Source organism: Mesitornis unicolor, unplaced genomic scaffold, assembly GCF_000695765.1.
Source record: "Mesitornis unicolor isolate BGI_N332 unplaced genomic scaffold, ASM69576v1 scaffold8245, whole genome shotgun sequence".
NCBI lineage: Eukaryota > Metazoa > Chordata > Aves > Mesitornithiformes > Mesitornithidae > Mesitornis > Mesitornis unicolor.
In genome coordinates this window covers 2,967-26,158 of record NW_010184810.1, presented here as the reverse complement: position 1 = coordinate 26,158, position 23,192 = coordinate 2,967, and the positions used below count along the sequence as shown (strand labels likewise).

Below are 23,192 nucleotides of genomic sequence, written 5' to 3'. Positions count from 1 at the left end.
AAACTACGGCTTAGTGACAGGTCCAGCCTGACCAAGGACTTAAAAAAAGGCCTCTCATTCCTGAGACAGACTGGGAAACCTACATGCCAGAGGCCAAATACAAGTGTTCTTGCAAATGGACAACACAAATAGAAAAAGAGAGTATTTCAACACTTTCTAAAGAACTAAAGCACGCTTATGTGATGCCTTTAAGGACAAAAGCAAGTCTTCATTCAACCAGAGCAGACTGAAAAAACCTGAGAAGGAATACTCGATGCCTTTGATGCAGCATGTAAAAAGGATTGCACGTAAAAAGGATCACATGAAAATGCTTTTAAAATTTCAAATACAGATAGCATGCACACATTGAACCAAAATCACATATAGGAAGGCATTTAGGAAAAAGTTCTTATTGTCAGAATTTCAAATTTGCAAAACTAAAACTTTCACGACCCAGAGAAAGAAAGTTCTCACTGGAAACCCAGCAGGCACAGCCAATGCCCAGGGAACTGCAGTTAGGTCACGGCAGAGCTATCACCTGAGTGTGCAAGCACAGTTTACCAGATCTTAATACCCGCTCCACTGTTACTCAAGCAGCTTTTAAGGGTCCAGTTAAGCTTTTACCTGCAAGCACACAACATACTGCATTAAAAGCTGCCACAATTACCACAGGAGAACTGTTCCTCCAGAAACTGGTGAAAATCTGTCTCAGAAGCACTTAATGCAGCAGAAATGTGATCTTGCAGCCTGTGAATACAAGTATATAGCAGCTGGGAAATAGTTTCTGTCAGTTCAAAAGCAGCTTAGAAAGATGAATGGAGTTCTGTGGAAGAACATCAATAAAGTGGTACCTGAGTAACATCTGATTACAGATAGTCACTAGCAACTGCATACCACAAGATCCTGGATAGCTACAATTAGTCAGCTATGACCAAGACACATTCCCGCCACAACAGAAACTTTACTAAAATTTACCAACTTCTAAACAAATGCAGTCTTGGCCAGGGTATAGCATTGCACAGAATGTCATTGTACAGATGAATGTTTTCCCCTAAATATTTCATTTATTTTCTGTCACTTCCCAGTAGAATGCTTACTGTTACACTCATCTGGGAACATTTTCAGCTTCACCATATACCACTTCATCTCCCCAGAGTGTCTGCAAAATGGGAAGTGAAGGGATGTGAAGGCACTAAATGAACTCTTCAAAAATGCACATAATCTTCACACAGATGGTATTTTTAAGGTACCCCATAACGGTCTGCCCACACATGTCCAGGTATTACATTGCTGGTGATATAAGTTGTTCTGCTTTATGGGTTCTGTTCTGTGGAGCATCTATCAGACATTGTGATTTTCTGAACAGATGCATCTTCACACCTTTACCCCATTGGCTTGCTTGGAAATTCATCAGGGCAGGTAACTTTTACTACTGTATAAAAAGGATACAGCACTACAAAGTGGGGGAGAAAGAAGAAACCCAGGTAGATCAGCATCTGAACCGTAAAACAATAAATCAGCAACCTATTTCACCATATATTTAAGCTGGAAAATATAAACCAACCTCTCTATTTCCTTCCTGAAATGCTTTGATCAAAATGGAGAAAAAATAAATACAAAACCTGGAAATAACATAAAAGCATTATTTGCCTAAGAAGATCTGAGACTACACTCTGCAACCAGATTACAGAAAACACAAGAAACAAGTGATTAAGGAAAAAATCCCTATATTAGCTGTGATTAACAGTTCTCTACCATGAGTAGAACAGCACCTTTGGACTGTATTTGTAAGTACAAATTACAGGACAGGCAAAACATGCTGTATCTTATGAGTGTAGAGTTGTCCTTCAGTAAGAAGTCTACAGAGTTTTGTAAGCTTTTTTTTTTTTAAAGTAGAAAAATTATTTTAAAAGGTATTTATGAATTCCAAGGTCTTTGATGTTCCTCTCATAAATCTGCATAATCATATGTTAATTTATAAAATTGTACTGACCAGATTTTTTTTCCACTAATGAAATGCATCACTTCAAAACTTTCATTTCAAAATTCATCCAAAATAATTGCACTGCATATTATTCAGCTTATATGCAAATTGGGCAAGCTCTGCATCATTTCATTTGTTAACTTTTTCTTTATTTCTACTCTTAACTTCTATTTTGCACTACAAATTTCCAAGTACTGTAATACAAGACTGAAATATTAGTACTGAAATCCTGTTTCATTTACTCTGAGGGGAGAACAGACTGATGTCTACATATAAAGTATCAAATTCTACTATAACCTGAAATACAGGCAGTGTAGCAATATTCCAGAACTCACTCTTTTTCTCTTCCGTAGTCATAGCTTCAGTAAATACACAGAAGATTATGGTCTGATTTTCTCTTTTAGCTAACTGTGAGAAAGAGAAGGGCTCACAAAATGGCAAACAAGTTGAGTAACATGATATAGGGGAATAGTCAGTAGGAAGAGGAAAAGGCATTTTTTTTAATTAGAGGATTTTAATCTTACCGTGCTACAACTAAAAACTGGTCAATCTGACGGTCAGTAAGGGGGCTATCTGGATCCCATACTTTTACTTCCAGCTTTGCCTGTTCTCTGTCATCTAATTCTCCTGTCAAAAGGTAGATGGGACAAAACACTTATTACTCACAATGTTTTTCTCTGTGTATTTCTTGTACTATGTTTAAAAGAGACAATGTACATTTTTAAACACACACACAGACAGAACTTAACAATCAGCAGTTATCCATTTAAATTCCATAATGCAGCATCAGTAAAATAAATATCTTCCCTTAACATAAGCATTTCAATTTACGGAGGCATTCTTAGGAGGCATAGTGTCAAAGAACTTTAATAAAATGTGATTATAAACTTCAAACCATAACCTAAGTAACCAGTGGTTTCTTTAAATTGCTTCTCAAGTATATAAAACTGTTTCACTTAAATTAAAGTGTAAAATTAATTTTACACTTAACCAACTTTAGCAATCAAATTTTATCCAATTTGTATTCTATGCCCCCAAAACAAAAATTATAACAAAAAAATGCTGTCTACTACATTTAATTTTTTTCACCTCAGCTACTACATTATCTGTATTGTTAACACAAATCACACTATTAAAATTGTTGTGTATGTTGACTAGTTATATCTTCTTATAAAACACTATATAAGGCTACAGCTTAAGAAAGTTACTATATACTACATCATAATATCCCAACTCTATTCATCTGAACAAAGCAATCGGTGTATGTGCACGTTGACAAAACAATGGTGGTGGTTTCCAAAATTTAATTTGCACAATATTTATTATTAAAAGAGTATGGCATTTGCACTGCTTGGAAGAACAGTGAAGTGTGAAGACACTACAATGATCTACGTTCATATCAGATCCTAAATCTTGGCTTGACTACTACACCAGTAACTTCTACTTCAAAATGCAAAACATTACAGAGACTGATTAAGTAGCACCACATATTCTACTAGTATTATTAGATTTACCTATGAGATGTGGCCAACACATACATGGCTACAACAGATGACAAGAGAAAATCTTAAATCATGGTCTTTCCTTGCTATTCAAGAATACAGGCATATTCTTCCTTCAGTGAACACGTGAAAAACTCCAGTGTTTTGTTGGCTGCCAGTACTTGTCTCTGACTTTTATGAGCTACTGCAAGAATAAAAACCTGTTCTCAAGCACAGCCATCCCGTTTCCTTTGAAAATCTAGGCTGGGTAGGTACCTCGCTGAGCATACAGAAGATTCCTTTAGTCTGTGCTATTTCTTATGACTTAACGAAAACAGCCAGACTAAATATGCACAGTATCATCAAGGCATGAAATAACCTGTACGCTTAAAGAGTCTGGAAGCAGACTGCAAACCAAGCACTGGCTCTTCTGAAATCTGATCATATGTGGTGAGTTTCTCTAGTACATTCATTCTGGAAGGAAATGAAAATGCGGTATATATTTATCCCTACCAAATACAAAAGTTAGACTTGCGTCATGCTGTCTGGATAAAGTTTCAAGAACAAATTTCACAGTCACATTCTCAGAAAAAAACAAAGTAACTTACTTTTTCTGATATGCAGGCAATAAAGAATTGCCCGCCTAATGGGACTTCTGCTTCTATTTAAGCTAATTCACATTCAGTACTGGAGACAAACTGTTAATTTCTGGCAATCCTGGGTAGGATTTTTGGTCTATAAATTTATTCAATGGACTACATACTTGTCAATACATTCTTTTTTTCCATATGTGACAGACACATTGTGGATGATGTTCTACATTTTATGAATAATCTCTGAGCACTTCATTTCAATCTGTTAATATATAGTTTTTAAGTATCTTTAATGTTAGTTAACTGTTTTTAATATTAGTTAACCATTTCAGGATATCATATCCTGGAGATCATAACAATACTCAGGCAAGGTATACTTCTAACAAAGAGAAAACATCATACACACACAGCACAAGTATTCAATCCCAACATGGCACCCTTCTGAATCAAGTTTGCAAAAAGATGAAAAAAACTGCAATACTACATGTCTTACTTCAATTAGTGGTAACTAAACAATTGCTACTGCAAAATGTTGTTGCAACTCTTATACAGATAAACCTGAAATATTGTCACAGTATTTTGTAATGGCAGTAGACATAAATAGGATATGAGCAATAGAATATTTATACCAAAATAATCCAAACACAAACAATGTAATATTTACAATATTTAATATCACCGCAACAATCATAGACAGAGAGGTTCCCAGAAGATATGTGGTCTCTGCCAAAATGCACTTACAAAAAATGTTTCATTCCCGATTTTCCACTTAAATGACAGGATATTATCACTTAAACAGGAAGGAAAGTAACCTAAACAGATCAAATCACAGAGGCAGTCAAGTGGTGGTGTAGAAATGTTGAAAAGTTGATTTCAGGAATAAAAATTTTGTTTACTTCCTTTGAATGTGCTGAAAGAATCAGTATAGGAAGATTACATACTATAAACAGGTCTTCTTTCCAGAGGTCTTCTTTCAAAACAGTAACTATAAAAACCTCTCTCATCTCCTTGAACTGTCTATCCTTGATTAATCATGCCTGTACCTTATACTGCAGGATTTTTCCTGTGGCAGATCCCTGTAAACTAAGACTTAACAGCTCTACATTTATCTTTTATATTGTTGAATTTGACACAAAATTATAAGACATTCAAACTGAACAGGTACCAAAGTAGCCACAGTATAAATTCCTTACACTGCAAACTCCAGGACACAAATGGAATGGGGGAGTTTAACATTTTCAGCATTGCATCTGAGAAGGTTCTCACGCTCTGTTTTATAAGTGTTACCTTCCCTCCCTACCACCAACATACCAATTACAGCTTCTGAGAAATGCTAGGCTACTTTTTCGAGTGGCTGGTATGACATACCAGTATATCCAATTTATTTTGAGCACTGCTTATAATTTTATTATAGCAAATCTAATCCTGAAGATTAATTTTACTGGAAAACATTTGTAGATGGCGAGAAATATGCATGGTTTTCTCATCATCAATCATTCCGTGGCTTATTTCTTATGGTTCTCTCTTAAAAAAAAACAACATTTTTTTCCTTAAAAAAAAAAAGTTCTGGCTTTCAGTTAGTCATTTTAAGCAAAGGAAAGCAGGATTCCCTTTTAAACAAAGGGAAGAGACCAGCATGGCTGGGTCGAGACCTGCTGGCCAAAGTAAAAGGCAAGAAGGTACTGCACAGGCAGTTCAAGCAGGGACAGGTATCTTGGGAACATTAGAGGGATGCTGCCTGCTGTGTAGGGATGAGGTCAGGAAGGCCAAGGCGGGGCTGAAGCTGAACTTTGCAAGGGATGCAAAGAACAGCAAGAAGGGCCTCTACAGATATGTCAACCAGAAAAGGAAGATTAAAGAAACTGTCCCCTCTGATGAGCAAGAATGGCAAGCTAGTAACAACAGATGAGGAGGAGGCTGAGGTTCTCAACGTTTTTGCCTCAGTCTTCACTGGCAACCTCTCTCCTTATACCTCCCAAGTTGAAGGACCACAAGACAGGTACCAGGGAGAAAAAGTCCCTCCCACTGTGAGGATAAGAAAGCTGGGGAGGGACAGTTTACAAGGGCATATAGTGATAGAATAAGGGACAATGGTTTTAAACTAGAGCAGGGTAGATTTAGATTAGACATTAGGAAGAAGTTCTTCACTACGAAGGTGGTGAGACACTGGAACAGGTTGCCCAGAGAGGTGTTGGAGGCTCCATCCCTTGAGACATTCAAGGTCAAGCTTCACAGGGCTCTGATCTAGATAATGATGTCCCTGCTCACTGCAGGGGGGTTGGACTACATAACCTTTAAAGGTCCCTTCCAACCCAACACATTCTATGACTCTATGATCTGCCCCCCAGAAAATAATTATAAGAAAAAATTACAAAACAAAAGTAAACCAAACGTAACTTTTAACAGAATGTAATTAAGATAAACTACAAGAAATTGAAGATCTACTTAGTCTTTTAGACTTCACTTTCTGCAGATAAATACCCCCAACGTAATTAAGATGTTAGATTCAGCATGATTCTATGTTTTTCTTGTATGTTATATTATATATATCTTATATTTTCTTATAAAAGAATGTTGCATATTGTGTCCTTGTAAGAAACTGAAATATGAAATCTATAAAAGTTGGGTTTTTTTAAAAAATGGTTTTCAGGGTAACAATGCCAATTCCACTTCTAATGACAAACAGCTGATGAGGTATCTAATCGAAAAAGAGCGAGGAGGACAGTTTTTAGTGACTCCCCTTGTCAGGTACAATTTCTTATTTTTGCATTTTGCATAATTGTCACTATTTTTCAAAACAACCTTTTTATTCTCCTTTTCAAAAAGTCATGTAGCAGTCACTTCAATCCAAACACATAAACCCAGCTTTCCGAATGAATCCATCTTTCATGACTGCAAAACTGAGGTACCAGCTACTGGATCCTTAATCATATGGGACAGAAAATCTGTAGTTATCAATATTTGGTCATGATAAGAAGGCAGACATATCCATGGACAGCAGTTGGACAACAGACTAGTAGCTTGTGCCACAGAGTTCCTCCTACTCTGGAAATTCCTTCAGGGCTTGACACAATCTCTTGAAACCAGCCAGTTTTGACTCATGTATTAATTACTCAGACTCACTGGATACCCAAACACATAAGCACGAAGGCATTTGTAGATGCTTATATTCTTACTCCTTAGCACATAGCTAAGAAGTAAATTCAGTGTCTTCATCTTTGTGCTTTATTTTATACCTGTGAAACAGGAATATCTCTTAGCTACATTGCAAAGATGTGGAAGAGAGGTACTTGTCAGTTCTTATCCTCCCTTAGTCCACCTCAGCATGCAACACAATGAAATTTATCTTACCGAAGTATGGGATCAGATTTAGTAGATATATCATTTGGCAGATTTTTGCCAGAAACCTTTGGCAGTATTCTAAATACAGACAATCCCAAATGTCTTTTAGAATGTAGTTTCATGTGCTACAACACATTATAAAAATAGGCAACTGATCAGTGAAAATGAGGTTTCAATTAATGAACCACCTTCTCATGCTGCTATTTAGATTGTTTTCTGCAAACTTTTTCTCTAACTTACAGATAAGAAATATAGCATCACATTAGATTTTCTTGTACCACCTAGCTATGAACAAAGTTCCAGACATCAAACCTGTGTGTTTAAAGTAAAATCTAAGCTTTCCACTTCAATGAAAAGTTCATTAATTCCCTTCTAAAGCAGTCAGCATAGTCATACTCCATTAAATTAATTATGCATTCATACACAGAGGTTAATTATCACACAGCTCTTTGCAAACAACCAATTGGGAAGGAATGTGCAGCTTAAATGAGAAAGCAAGTTACAAAGTGTCAAAATAATTGCCACTGGGAAAATAAGTTTTACATGAGGTACAGGAGGAAAGATATCTCTCAGACAGATGTACAAACTTTAACTACTGGCAGTTAATAAGTGCAACTGCAAACACTGAATTCATGGTAAACAGCTAGCTGACTGCTGGCCTTAACTAACTGAGATTACAAATCTCACTATAAAAGTCCTGCAGATATAGAATTCTTATTACTAATTTTTGATCTAATTTTTTTATGATGTGTGATTCCCACCAGAACTGATAATCAAAAATAATCCATAAAAAAGTTCAAAAACTTACACTCAACTCCACAGAAAAAAAATCAGTTACATGCAAATAACTTCTCTGATTAAATTAACACAAGAAAACTCAGATTATTCTAAAAGTGTAGGCAAAATGAAAATAACCTGTTTACCTTTCAACTTAGCTTGCCTGACAGATGTATATTTAAGATTTTGATGAGTCATGCAGATGAGTTGTATGTTTACACAAATCTTATGGTACAACTCAATTAATGAACATAATACATGCATGAAGACTAGAAATAAGAAACAGACTGTATAAAGACTATATGTAGAGACCACAAATGAAAGATACCAGATAATACAAGGTCATTATTTGTCTACAGCAATTTAAACTGCTACTGAGCATTTTCAAAGTCAATAAAACATGCATAGTTCAATCACCTCCTATGCTCCAGTCTATTAAAAAAAAAATTAAATTCTTAACTTGAAAATCTCTTTTGAGTTAAACCTGCCTTCAATGACCAAAGAGCTCTCTCAGCGCTCAGCCTTGCTGTGCTCATAAATCAATCACTAATGATCACAAGACAAGATCTCTCAAAGCGCTCAAAAGAGCTTTAATTTATCATATTCTAAATTCCTAGAAATAAACAAAGAATTACAACTGGGCCCAGAATAAACTAAACTGTAACCATGCAGTAATGACCAATGTCTCCATAATATGTGTCACGAATGGCTGGCTTATGGGAATGTCCAGTGCTGGAAGCAAGGAACAAATTAGGTTGCAAAAAGGAACTTCCACAGACTGGGGAACATGGAGGCATAATGTCCCCAACATCACACCATTCCTTACTTTATAGTCCTTACATTAAACCACATTTAGGTCAAATCCCCACCGTCACAGAAATGAAATAATAAAAAGTCAGCGCTTTCATTTTAGCTTTTTATAGCAAATCTAAAGGCAATAACCTAAATTAATATATTGCGTAAAACTACAAGGTCACCTTCAGTTCAAAGGCAAAGGTAAGTATTCAACTAATGAAAAGAGACCTGAAATTACCCTTTATTTTGGAGTTATCTACTTGTACTCCTTTATTATCTGTGAAAAAAACCTGAACAATGTGACTTGCACCAAGATTTTCTGCTCCTCACCCCTATTTTACGTTTGTTTTTTTTTTTAGTTGGTAGACACTGGGCAGTGGTCTATATCCTCCTATTCGAATCTGAATACAGAAAGATTGCAACCATTTTTCTGAATTCCTGAAATAACAACACGTGAGCTAATACAGTTTTCAGGAAATTATAGTGAAAATTATTCTGTGTATGAATAATAACAGTACCATACTACATATGAATATTATTGTCCCTATCACCCTCTGCCACTGCCTGAAAGGAGGTTGTAGTGAGGTTGCTGTGGGTCTCTTCTCTCTAGTGACAGGCGATAGGACAAGAGGAAATGGCCTCAAGTTGCACCACAGGTGGTCTAGGTTGGACATTAGAAGAAACTATTTCACTGAGAGGGTGATTAAATACTGTAACAGGCTTCCCAGGGAGGTGGCTGAATCACCGTCCCTGGAGGTGTTCAAAAGATGCCTTGACGTGGTCCTAAGGGACATGGTTTAGCTCCAGATATGGTAGAATTAGGTTATGGGTGGACTTGATGATCTTAAAGGTCTTTTCCAGCCAAACGATTCCATGATTAAACATTTAAAACATTTATTTTAGAAACGGGGGTACCACAATGCATAGATACTGTATTCTTTAAAAAAACCCCACTAAATTAAAATGAAATTTCTGGTCCCTCAATGTTTTAAAAAATAAACTTAGTGTTATGAATGTGCAAATTCTCTGTGACTATAGTATTTTGAAGATAAACAGGAATATTCATTTGCATAAATTTAAACAAAACATAATTTAGAGAAGAACTATTTCTTTAGGATGAAATGTGTTTTGACTTATTCAAGTGTAAAAAACACATTTCATTTGCATCTGATATTTATTTTTCATCTTCTACAGACTAAACTTAAAGAAAAATCAGGCTTACAGTAAAACAGCAAAGAAAACAATCTGAACTTACAATATGTTCATTCAGGCAAAGTTACTGAAGTAGAAAAAACCCCAGCAAAGTCAATTAAACCCTCAGGTGTGGCTGCTTGAAAGGTAATTTGAGTGCTCACTGCAGTACATTATTTGGGATAATAAGCACATACTATATAATAAATAACTGTATCCTTCATAAGACTGACTACCAGACAGAACTCATTCAGTATTTGAACAAACTCAGCCAAGGCTCTTCAACTGTTATTAATAAAGAAATCTTTCCAGCAGCAATCATGCACAACCTTTCACACCAACAACACAGCAAAGACCATTCATGATGCACTGCAACCAGAACGCAAAAGAGAAGACAGCTACCTTAACCATTTCCTTCAAGTTCTTGAAAAATAGGAGGTTCAGAACAAACATAAAAAAGAATGAGAACAAATGTCTAAATCTCCTCAAGAAGCTAAGGACTGCAGAAAATCATGGCTGTCTTGTTATGAAGATTAAAATTCCAACTGACTTCTCTTCCAGTATAAAGTAAACTTAAGAAAAGTAGCCCTGCTTTTATGATTCAGGGCAGGGACAGGGTAGGGAGAGGGAAAGACCACTCCAACGATCCCCAAACAGAACAACCTGAATAACTCAGGTTAAAACTTTAACAGTTTTCATAAGACGTAATTGCTAAACAGCACAATTTCCAACTCTTCTCATTTGTCTTTTGACTGTTAACATAGAAGCTGTGAATGATCAGAGAACTGAAGCTCAGAAATCTCCACTGTCACATTAGATAAGAATAATGTAAGTATATAAGGAAGAAAAGAACCATCTTAATCCACATAACTGCCTGTCTGATCAAAATTATACATTCACTTAGTATCTCGACAAATTGTACCCAAAGACAACAATTGGTTTTAAATAACATTGTTTAATTTATAGTAAAACTGATAAAAGTCTATAAACATGCATTTAATTGTCAACCACATAAAACACTAGCTCAGCTCCCTAGAAGAGAGATTGGCAAGATTGATGTAAAGGATATTATAATCCTATTAAAATTTGACATGAACACTGTAATGAGTATTTTACTATTTGTGATGATCATGCATTTGACAGTTAATTATGAAAAATTTACTTTACTGAGCTTAGTAACAAGAAAAAATCTGCAAATCAGAAAAGTGACTATCACATTTAAATTTGCTAACTGTCAAGAAACAGCTCCTTCTTTTAGAAGCTATTATAGAAAAACTTCTCATGTTAACTCAAAGTCAGAAGTGCAACAAATGGAAACTCCATTTGAGAAGAAAATATATTTGAGTACACATAAATAGGAGTTTTATTCTGGTGCATTAGTTCTGTCAAGATTCAGTTCATCTAACTTTAAACATCATCTGATCTCTTTTAGATCTCTGTTTTCAGCTGAGATTAAGTCTAGGCAACATTGTTCTACCCTGCCCATAAAGGCAAGACTTACTGGGTTAGCAAAAATCACACCTTTTCTGTCCCGTATTCTATTTCAACTTCCACAAGCAGGAACTCAAATGTTGTATCTTTTGGTTCATGCATTCCTTCTGAAACTTCAATAAAATAGAAAGACATCAATTTTTCATTGAACCAATCTCTCTCAAAGATCTCTCTTCTTGTGGCATATTCTGACTGACAGTTTGAAGTTACCATTTATTTTGCTGCTAACTTTCTACGTTTTCCAACAACTCTGAAGCTTCAATGCATTTTCACACTGAACTTGGTGGAATAGATTTCTACAAGGTTCCTGGACATCTTCTGGAAGGAAATGCAGCATAGACAAACGTTTCCATTTACACTTGCTCCTGAAAGCAGTTCTGGTATCAAAATTTGAGCTCCACTTTCTGCTGTCTAGATCCCAGTACAGTCTTCATTAGTTGACAGGAAATCTGGTTTTACACAACAGACTACAGACACCCAAACTGCTCTGTGTAGAACAAGAGAGTGCAAGCTGTTACCCAAACGAGTTCCTCCCCCACATCCAAGAAAGTTTATGGTTGATAGCTTTTCTATGAAAATATTTTCCTCGCTTGCCACCATACTGTTCACCAAGAACCTAAAGCCACTGCTGTTGCCACCTTCTGTGTATGTACAGGAAAAGTGATTTTCTGTCACGTTCATACCTAAGGAACTGGGTTTACACTAAATCCACTAATTTATTCTTGTGATTGCAACTTGGTTCACTCACAAAGGAAACATTAACATGGCATCAAAATCATCAGCCCCCATTTTATTAAAGCCAGTCACAAGAGGAAAGGTTAGACATACCCTATTTATGAAATACTCAACTAATTAAAAAAGAGGCAATGCTTTCTGAATTTTTTTTTCTAAGAAGTGCTTATTGTATTAATGTGTCCAGCTCTCATATCCAGCAACTGTCATAAAACTGATCACTTAGCACAAACTACAGACCATATTTTCTGAAAATTGATAGGACACTAAGACACAATATTTGTTTATCCTGTCAGATATTTTGCATAGCCACATAACATCTGTCTTTAGAGTCTTAACAACTGCATGTATCTCCAATTTTTAACTTAAATATTTGAGTAAAGAATCATCTAAAAATATTTCATATGGACTGATTTTTTAAAAGGCATGATTGTTATCTTACAACAGAATGAAATCATTGCAACTACATCAGCCCTAACAAAGAGAATCCAGTATACACATTTTTGACAGGAAAATCAGCTGAAAATAATTCAAACAACTCCTGCAGGTCTCTGGCTCGTACGAGTGATTTTTTCAAATTCAACAGTAGTTCTTCCATTAAATGTGATTATTACGTACCATGAACTAACAGAACAGATTCCTCCTCACTACAGCCAGGTTCCACTATTCTAAAACATATCAGCACATTTTATTATATGAAAATAAAAATTTAATGTATATAGGAATGTATATGCTTAAAGAACCAGAAAATACAATACACCAAGTCCAAGCATCTCTAACTTTCATAATGTTGAAAATCCAAACAGTATGTAGATGAGTTTCCTACCTGTCTCTTTACTTAGAACCACTTTTAAACCTATTAACAGGCTTGAACTCTGAGTTCAATAGTTTCTATCTGATATGTCTGGTCTATTAAAAACAACACATGCTTTTACAACTGAGTTGCATTAAAAAGCACAGAGACAGAGATTACATTAGGAAATCCCTACAAAATGAATTATTTTGTTCTTTTTCAAAACGGAGAAAAGTTTTAAAAGTTTTGGATACAAGTTCTCTAAACATCATAAAAAGTAGCTTAAAATTCTCCAACTGTTCCCCTTCTTCCTATTAAATGCTCAGCTACTTGAACTCCATTAATTCTAACATGTCTTTTCTTCAAGAACCAACTGCACAGCAAGTATTATTTCTAGGCGCTCTCTGGATATTTTCAGATGTGCAAGAGGGACTCTGGGTTTTTATAAAGATACTTTGAATATAGTTTATAATTTTATTTTTCAAAGAAAGCTTTGAACAGAACATCTTTCCTACAGCCTACTACTTCCTCCATTTCAGAGACACTAAACCCAGTTTCTCTCTCAGTCCCTAGTAGTGGGGTAGTCCTCTTCCCTGCCAACTCCAAACTCTTTGTACTCCTTTAAATGGCCAGAGTGCCTAATTGTGTCATGTCCCTGCTCCATAAAGAATTCTCCCAAACACAGTGACCTTCTTTTAAACCTAGATGCAAGAGATAAGCAGCACTGGGCTAGGAATAGGACTGCAGCCGGGAGGGGACCACTAGCATGAGAAAAGTTCCATGCAGCATTGCACAGACATTCTTGTAACAGTGACTAACGAAGATCAGCCCTCCAGGCTCATTATAACAGGGATGTGCAAACAGTTTGCCATTGCTAGTGGCAGTACTCAATTAGGACTAGCAGTGCTCAGTACTAGCAGCCAGTTCTCCAGATAAACCTTTAAACCTAATCATTCCCACCACACCTGTCAACCTCTTGATGTTTGTCTTCTTCCACACAACTCTGCACAGAGACTACAATCTCATTTCCCACCAGCTGCCTATCAACCCTAACCCTTCATGCATCCATCATCACATTTCCCACTCTGACGTGCCTCTGTTTCACCCAGTGATCTCCAGCTCCACAGGACCTGCTCAGTACTCAGCATTCTTACAGCAGGCACTATGAGCAGAGCCAGATGAGCTGACAGAAGCTCCTGCTATATGCTGGCAATTAATTAGCAATAAAACATTCCCACCAGACACTTTCCGCTGCTCAGACAAGCGTGTGCACACTGACAGTCACAAACAGCTACCACTGTGATGCTGCCCAAGATAACACAGGTTGGGAATCTTTGTGTGCCCAAAGACACCCTTCAACCACCTGAACAATTTCAGACAGGTATAGAAAGTTGAGAGGCTAACTCCCTCTACAGTATACTTTCTAACTGGTGGTTTTATGCTAAACTTCAAAAATTGTCCCATGTTTTTACAAGCAATAAGCAACATTTTTAAAGATTAGTAGTTGCTCTGTTAACTGAATCATACCATGCCTATGCTCTACTTTTTCTTATATTGCACTATTATAATCTAATTATACTGAAGACAGTAGGTATTAATGCTGTTAGCTTAACATTAGTGTTTGCACTTCCTAATCTTTGAGTGTTCCTTTTATTTTTAGACTGAGATTTGCTAAAAGCTCAACATATTGTTTCAAGGCTTTATGGAAAAGTCAGCTGAAACATACAAAGTTATCTACCACACAGCAACATCACTGGAGGGAATGTGACCAAGTAGCAGTTTGATGGTTCTCTTGCATCTTCTCTTAACGAAAAATGACTGCAGGTAAGCACAGAAGATGTGGTCTATGATCACCTTTGAAGCACAGGTGTTTTGATTAAACAGCTATCCACTCATGTGCTTGTTTAATAAGAAATAAACTTCCAGTCCTAATTTATTTTTTTTTTTTACAGATGAAGCAGCACTTCCTCAGGACAAAAAGCAGAAGACTGTGAACTGAATCTCATCAGCAGGTTGAGGTCAGATTGGAGCTTTATCTATTTGGGTCTTGAAAACCTCTAAGGACAGAGATGACAAAACCACCCTGCGTACTTGCTCCGCCATCTGACCATCCTCACAGGAAAGAAAAAATCTGTTTATTGCCATTCTGAACCATTCATTTCAAGTTATGTCTGGTTTATCTCATCCTTCCACTAAGTACCACTGTCAAGAACCTGTCTGTCTTCTCTACAACCTCCCCCCACTCACTGGGGGGCTGCTGTTGATCCCCACCTTGAAGCCACCTTTTCTCCAAGTTGAACAAACTCAGTTCCCTCAGTCTGCCCTTGCAGGGCAAGTGTTCCAGCCCAACAAGTGTGATGGCCTCCACTGAACTTACTTAGTCTACTAATAAGCTTTCCCATATTGGGGGACTCAAATGTGAATGCAATATCAAGATGTGATCTAACAAGTGCTCAGTGAAGGGAGATGACCACTTCACTTGATCTACTGTGATGTGCCAAGTGACACAGCCCAGAACGCTGCTGACCTCCTTTGCTGCCAAAGCACATTGCTGGCCCACTTCCCTTGCTGGCTGCCAGCATCCCGGTGCCCTTCCCACAGAGCTGCTCCCCTTGGCCCTTTCATCTCCCAGTAAATTTCATACATTTATGAAATATATGAATAAGGGTACCACCATATGCTATGATTCTCCCTTCAGCTAGAAAACATAAAAGTAAAATCTCAAGCTACATAGGAAGAAAACTATACTCATGATTGAGACACACTACTAGATGTAGGGTTATTTTACTTTATTTTTTGGTCTTGTCAGTCTTCTTTCCTCCTCCTATTCGATACAATATCATCCAAATTTCAGAAGGTATTCAAATGACTAAAGTTTTCTCAATCAGTTGAGTCAAAAGGTCTATAAACTGCCTAAGGGCCTAAGACCTTGGCAATGTAATTTGTTAAAAAAGAAGCAAATAAGAGGAATTCAAGATAATTGTTAGCAGAGAAATCAAACTAATTCTCCACATTTGTAATGACTGGATAAAACTGGAGAGGTTCAAATGCTTCAAGAGACCTAAATGAAGATCTACCTCAAAATGAAGGAAATCTCTCTTCTATAGGAGAGGTCACAGAATAATTATGCAATACGAACATTAACAAGTTATTTGAGTTTGGACAAGCATCCTCTCAAGATTTCTACAGGAACTCAAGGATACAATAGCTACTAATAGCAACGTGAACACAAACCCATTTGTGTTACCTAGGGCGTGAAGGAGGCTACATAAGGTAAAGAGAAAATCTGGGCAACTGACAAGGCTCACAGCTATACTAGCCAAATCACTAGACTCTGCAACAAAGATATACTGGAGATAGGTCAGCATGCCTTAGAAAACTAAGAAACCATAAGAGATGCGATCTTCTGCATGGATAAACAGCTGATGGTCTGATTCAGCACGGCTGTTCTTAGACTGGTGGGCTAAGTCTTCTTGAAAACGCCAATTTCAAGTCTAAACATTCTACATTGCCTAACAAAGCACTGTTCTACCAAATCTTGGTACACAAAAAATTCATTCATTATTGCTTGACAAAGCAAATGCCACATCAGAAAATGAATTTCAACAAATTATATTTATTCTCTATTTTTTTTTAATCATGTGAGATAGTTACTCCAAATTGTATTAGTTTTCTTGAGAATACAAGTTAGTATTTTTTTGCTTAGTTGGGGTTTTTTTAGTCAGAGAATTACTCCAAATAGTTTCACTAGACTCACATATCATGACCAGAACACAGTCATGATAAAGTTCTTTGTTAGCTTTATTTAGAAAATATCCTTTGTTTAAGAAGTTTTAATCGAGCTTTGACAGACAGGAACAATTATTGACCTTTGTTGGCTTTGCCCCAGATTTTCTACCTGATTCACAACCCTGTGAATAAATAAAAGTAAGCCACTAGAGAAATTACTGATTTGTCCAATAAGGTTGTTTTAAATTCTTGGCTCTCCTATCGATAACAACACTTTGACTGTATTTGTTTGGCTAAGCAGTCATGCATTTTACCGTGTGACAGCTACAATTAGACACATGATAGCATGCATGAGGCAGAAAGACTATAGTGTAGGCATACGAGAGAAACAATTCTTTTTAATGCAATAAAAGAAATTCCGTAGAGAAAAAAATAAATCCCAGTTACTGCCATTCTTAAGCATTATCCTACTTCATGAACTTTATCCCTTAATGCTATGCTGGTACTTTTCTATCTCATTCTCTACTTTCTAGCCAGTCATGTAACACAAGTTGTCATTGCATCAGTTGTTCTACTCCTGAGAAATACTGGTTGAAATGCTAGAATTTAAAAACATTTCGTTTTAAACAGATCAAGTTGTGAGAGAGGGAAGGATCGATGTTCCATAGAAGTCTATCAAGTATCTAAACTGACTTGCCTGGGAGTAGTTTCCCTGACCTTCTTCATACTTATATTTCCCTGGACACAAAAAAGGATTAAATAAAATCTGTTAGTTAAAGACGATAGCAATTTTATCATATTCAGAACAATTTATAAAAATATGTCCTTTTAACCAAATAACGATGATTATAATTGACTTGCCCAAAGAAAACTGTATAGGATTTTTTGTTGTTTGTTTGAGGGTCTTCTGGTTTGTTTCGTTTGTTGGGGTTTTTTTTTACTAGTCACATATTTTGTAAGTTGCTGATCAAATACCGCACGTGGATGCACCAGACAGCAGCTTCTGACCATCACATGCAGAGAACCAGTACCCTGCCCCTGGACTGTAGAGTAGGGATGCTTGAAACAAGATACTTGTTGCCCAAATGCGTGCTTTGCTTCACCTTTTTATTCTTGCTTTGTACAGAGGAGCAGAATGTTACCCCACACCAGAAACAGATTTGAAAATACTGGAGAATGTATTGTCAAAAGCAGAGAAAAGACCTTCTTTAGTATCATACTAGCCAGAATGCGAGTCAATGTTGGAGAATACAGTCTCCTGTTCTCCACTGTAATAAGAGCAACTAAAAAGACTCAAAATCTTCAAACTGGAGTCTAGAAAGACTGGAGCACTTGGCACCAGGGTGAGAAGGAAGGGTTTCACGTAACCATATCATCATTCGAATCTTACAACTTTGATCATAGTTTTACTTTGCAAAGACACTCACAAAAGTCATAAAAGACTGGCCCTTCTCCAAAAGTTACAGTCTTCACTAAACAGGTAGTCTAAGCAATTTAGCTAAATTACTACAAACAAAAGCATCACGGATAAACAAGGCTTAGGCATTTCAAACAGCTTTAAGCTTGGTTTATATTTGTTTACTGTAACTGTGTAAAGGATTTAAGATTTACTATATCTCAAAGTGGAAAAACAGTTGGATCTGTAATACTTTATTATGTATCTTGATTTTAAAAAAATCTTTTAGTCTTTAAAAAAACTGCATTCTTTCCATTTCAAAAATGAAAAAGAAATACAAAGTTACCCAATTCACCCCTGGGGTGGGATGGGGAGAGAACATATGCTGCATTATCCAAAGTTTGGTCTAAGCACCAAGTTTTGGAGTGTTTTACTAAAGGATAGAAAAATAGTAACATCAATGCAAGAAAAAAAAAAAATCTATTCCCCCAAAAAAACCCACCAAACCATGTAGTTCTCCAGTAAACACTAAAAAAAGGCAGTAGTCCATCCAGTACACAAATTATCACAGTCTAAAGAAAATGCAAGCAATTTGAATATTTAATCTACTAGAATACACCAGTTTGTTTACATGAAAATAATTTAATGTCTATAGACGATACGGAAGGGCTCTCACAGTTCAAAGAACTTACTCATTTTTTAGCTACTTTATGACTGGCCTTCTGAAAGTTAATCTGAACTGGCATGTTTTCAGTCATCTGAATTAGATTTATAGGCCAGTAACTTTTAAGATAAAATAATTGATGGTGTGTGAATCTTCCATTTTTCTAAATACATATATATTTTTAAATGGCTTTGGGGATTTCTTGTTAACATAAAATATGCCTACCAACAATCTTCGAAAACGTATACTTTGTGTTAAAATTGGCATGACAAATTTTACATATTAATAAAGTTAACAATGCTTTCTATTTTGTTATATAATACTATTATTAGATGACATAAAACTTAATTCTTCTCAAGTGATCCTTAATTGACTTGAAGTTGTCCAAATTCTCTCTTTTAATTTAAGGTGATTGCTCTAGGCTTTTAGTTTTAAAAAATCATACATTACGGGATTTGGACATACAGATCATTAGCTACTTTCAAAAAAATACAGGCTGAAAATTTTATTTCAAGATTCAGAAATCTTCACAGACTTGTGTATTTTCCAAACGCGTCTACTTTATTTTATTAATTTGAAGCACTGTTTAGATTTGTTTTCATGAATGAAAAGGCTTGACAGTAAATGGATTAACTTTCAGGCTGTCAGCTTACATAAAGACACAGCAAGAGCTGAATCATCTTTTTCTTTTCCTTGGAGGTCAGAAGATAACAATCAGTCAAAACTACAATGAGTCGGATATTTTTATCCTTCTAAACCCAAACTTTTTTCCACCAGCCACTGTAAATAAGTGCAGATTAATTTAACTACACTGCCAAAGTATTTCTCTGAATACCATCAGATCTTTGGTTTGTGGGCACCTTGGTGTTTCTAAGCCCTAATAACTGATTGACTGTTATTGCCTACTAAAAAGAGCAAGATGCCTGCACCACTTAGAGCATTCTAAGGATTAACAGGGAGTGAGGAAAAAAAAGACAGTAACACACAGTGAAGTTTTGTCATCATGATGTAAGATAAAGACCTGCTATTCATTTAACTAAATGAAGAACTTAACTCGGGAAGTTAAGCTCCAGAAGAATTTAGTAACTTAACTTTTAATGAATATAGGACTTGATTTTAGCAAAGAAAAAAAAAAGTAAAATTTCCATGGGAAAACCACTTACTTTATATGTAGTATTCACTATTCCATAATTAGGCTCTGTCTTTAGTAATTTAAGTAGCAGAACTCAGTAGGAAAAGATTTGCTGCCTGCCAGAAAACCCCATCTCATTCTGAAAACCCAACAATTTGGAAGCACATCAATACTTCCTGCCTACTTGATACACACAATGAGACAGTAATTTTCTTTTAGTCCTCTGGGAAATTTTCCTCTTGAGCATATCAATGTCTACAGAATTACCTGTTTTCTTATGACAGGCACACTTTATAGCAAGCATAGCGGTGTATGATATTCTACTCATAAACTTACTCTGAAACAAGTGTGTACGCTTTATAGACAAATCTGGAAAAGACTTCCTACAATTTATTGAGAAAAGTCAGAATAATAATGGAGGTGAGCTACTAAATGGCATCCATTGTAAAATAATCTGGCACTTGCCAGAAATCAAATAATTCTTGTTTTATACAGTTTATTAAATAAGCCTTGTAGAAATAATACTTGGTTTTTACAAAAGAAAAAGTACAGCAGGAAAAAAAGCCTATGATGAATGGAAAACACACCACTGAAGGTTATAAATATACCTATCTGGGGCATTCAGAACTTCTTTGACTTAGTGCAAGTGATATTCCTGTCACATAATCTTTTCTTATTAAGGAATAAATACCAAGATTCTTGAAAATAGTATCTATGTCTAGATACTTCTCAGGGAATATTTTTTTGTTAGCACTCAATGTAGAGTGCACATTTCACTGACAAAACCAGCTCATTTTAAAATTTACTAAGTAAATATAACTACAAACATAACAAGACGCAGCTGCTTATGCCCTTTAAATAACATCTAAACACTAAATAAATATTGTACTTGAAATTTTGTTTAGAAGAGTAAAGTCTCCATGTACCAAAAGACAAAGGCACAGGTAGTTGTGCTAGATTATAAATGAATAAAATAAAATATTAAAAATATCAGTGAGTTTAAAGGTACAGCAAGGCTTGAAACATTTGCTTCAATCCTGCTACAAAACAGACAAGATGCTTTGATGGAAGCCAATATTTTAAAATAAGATGACACAAAGACACATTATCTATGCAGAGCCTGTTTTAAAACAATATATTTTTAATTTATTTCATTACCATGTTATTATTCTGAAAAACAGGTGGTTCCTCAACATCTTCTTTCCATAAGACCTATATCAAAGAACAATCCGGGCCATACAATTAAATAAAGACACACTGAATGCCTTTATTGTGTTATGCACAAACTTGAAGCGGGCAATGACTTTCCAACAGCTAGTCACGTATTCTTTCTTTCTTTCTTCATAATATTTACTGCTATTCATCAATTTTCTAAGATCTACTACTTTACTTTCTCTGCCTCTACGCTGATTAGTTTAGTTCAGAAAGTCAGTATAAGTAATAATGCAAGATGATGAGGTTTTTTTTTTTATTAACCAAAGATCATATATTTACCTTCTGCAAGCATGTCTGGCACATCTGCTTGATATCTAGGCCCCACTCTGATTTCTCCCTTGTCTGCTAAAAGTGTTTTCAGTGATGGATCATACACCAGTGAATAAAAAAAAGTATCCTAAAAGAGAAGACACATTTGCAACAGCATAACGATTTTTAAAATTAGGTTTGTCTGTATCATCTTTCATTTGGAAATTATTACAGTACCCCTCTCTCACACACTGCTACAGAGCACAGGTTTGGTACATTAATCCTTATTCTCAATAATGCAGATGGTTCATGGGTACTTCTAAATGGCTAACTGAAGCTTCTCTCATAGTTACGAGTTATTTCAGAGCGAAGCAATAATTAAAAGATTCATACACAAAAATACAAAGGATTTTGAAAGAATCAATGTTAACTGCTTTCTGAATTCAACATATTTCCTCTCCTAAATATCTCTACCATACTGACTTAACATTATAAATTAGTCTCAAAAAGTATAAAACACTGTCAGTGTCTGAAAAGAGCTGACTCAAAAAGAGTATTGGCATATCTGGTACAGATACGAAGTACCTGTATCTGAAGTACAGGGCAAGTCCTGTTTTCAGAAACATTTTTACTGCTCATCAGTGGTTTAGCTGTAGAAATTTAAAAATAAAGACATGCTAATTTCACCTAAAAAACACTGACTGCCTGGTTATATTTAGACATTCCAAAGAAAAATATGTTTATTCCAAAAGATACTTTGCAATAGTTATCTTTCTAATTCTTGGGGAATTTTCTTCCCCTCTGGTAAGGCTAAGCACCCTAAGTTCCATCCACAGGAAATGGAAAGTAATAAATACAGTAATTCAGAGCCCTTAAAATTTAACTCCTATGCTAAGTGTCTCTCTAGGAGTCTTTCTTGCTTTCTCTGTCCATTGACTATGGAAGACCTTTCTAGAACACCTCTAGGGGGAAAAAAAAAAAAGACCTTAAAAAAGGAAAAACTAAGAAAAGCCATGCAAATTCCTCCATAAATATTCACTACAGAAAATAATTTGTATATTTTTCTTCTGTAAGAGAACATATTAATTACTTCAAATTATTTTGTAAATACAATCATATTCATAATAAAACTATTATTTAAGAGTGTCAATTAAGTTTTTATCCAATACCACTTTCAAAATCAGTGTTTTCAACAAAATAATTTTTCTAACTTATCATTCAAGAAAAAGATTTTCCAAGTATTGTTTGCTCATTTATTGAAAATACAGCAATAAAAAACCCCATTTCCCAATATTTACCCAAATAGAAGTCCCATATTACCTCTTTCTCCAGATACGACAGCACAGATTCTGTCTCGTTCAGAAGTGCAACACTGCATTTTCCCCTACACAAACAAAAGGGAAAACTGTTACTTTGTAAAAAGTTCAAATTTTTATTAAATCCAAAATTTACTTGCAAGAAAGCAATCTAGACACACTTTAAAATTTTACATTAAAAATACAGTAAAACGGACTTTGCCACATTTCTAAGATACCAAAATTAACATCAAAGCAATAAAATGAATGGCTGTACTGACCCAAGGACTCAAATATGTAAGAATTCTGCAAAACTGGGAAACAGTTTCAGAAATAGAGAAGTAATAAAGGAAC

The 23,192-nt window shown here is 35.6% G+C and overlaps 1 protein-coding gene across 1 annotated transcript in view; it reads right to left on the bottom strand.

Moving 5' to 3' along the window:
* The window catches only part of MTA3 (metastasis associated 1 family, member 3), a gene marked incomplete at its 5' end in the record, with an annotated part of 98,787 nt that extends 75,860 nt beyond the window's left edge, over positions 1 to 22,927 (bottom strand). Inside the window, 3 exons of the mRNA XM_010184603.1 lie at positions 2,488 to 2,590; positions 21,574 to 21,691; positions 22,864 to 22,927. Of these exons, the coding sequence (XP_010182905.1) occupies positions 2,488 to 2,590; positions 21,574 to 21,691; positions 22,864 to 22,927 (285 nt within the window). The remainder of the gene's footprint in view (positions 1 to 2,487; positions 2,591 to 21,573; positions 21,692 to 22,863) is intronic.
* Positions 22,928 to 23,192: the final 265 nt, after the last annotated feature.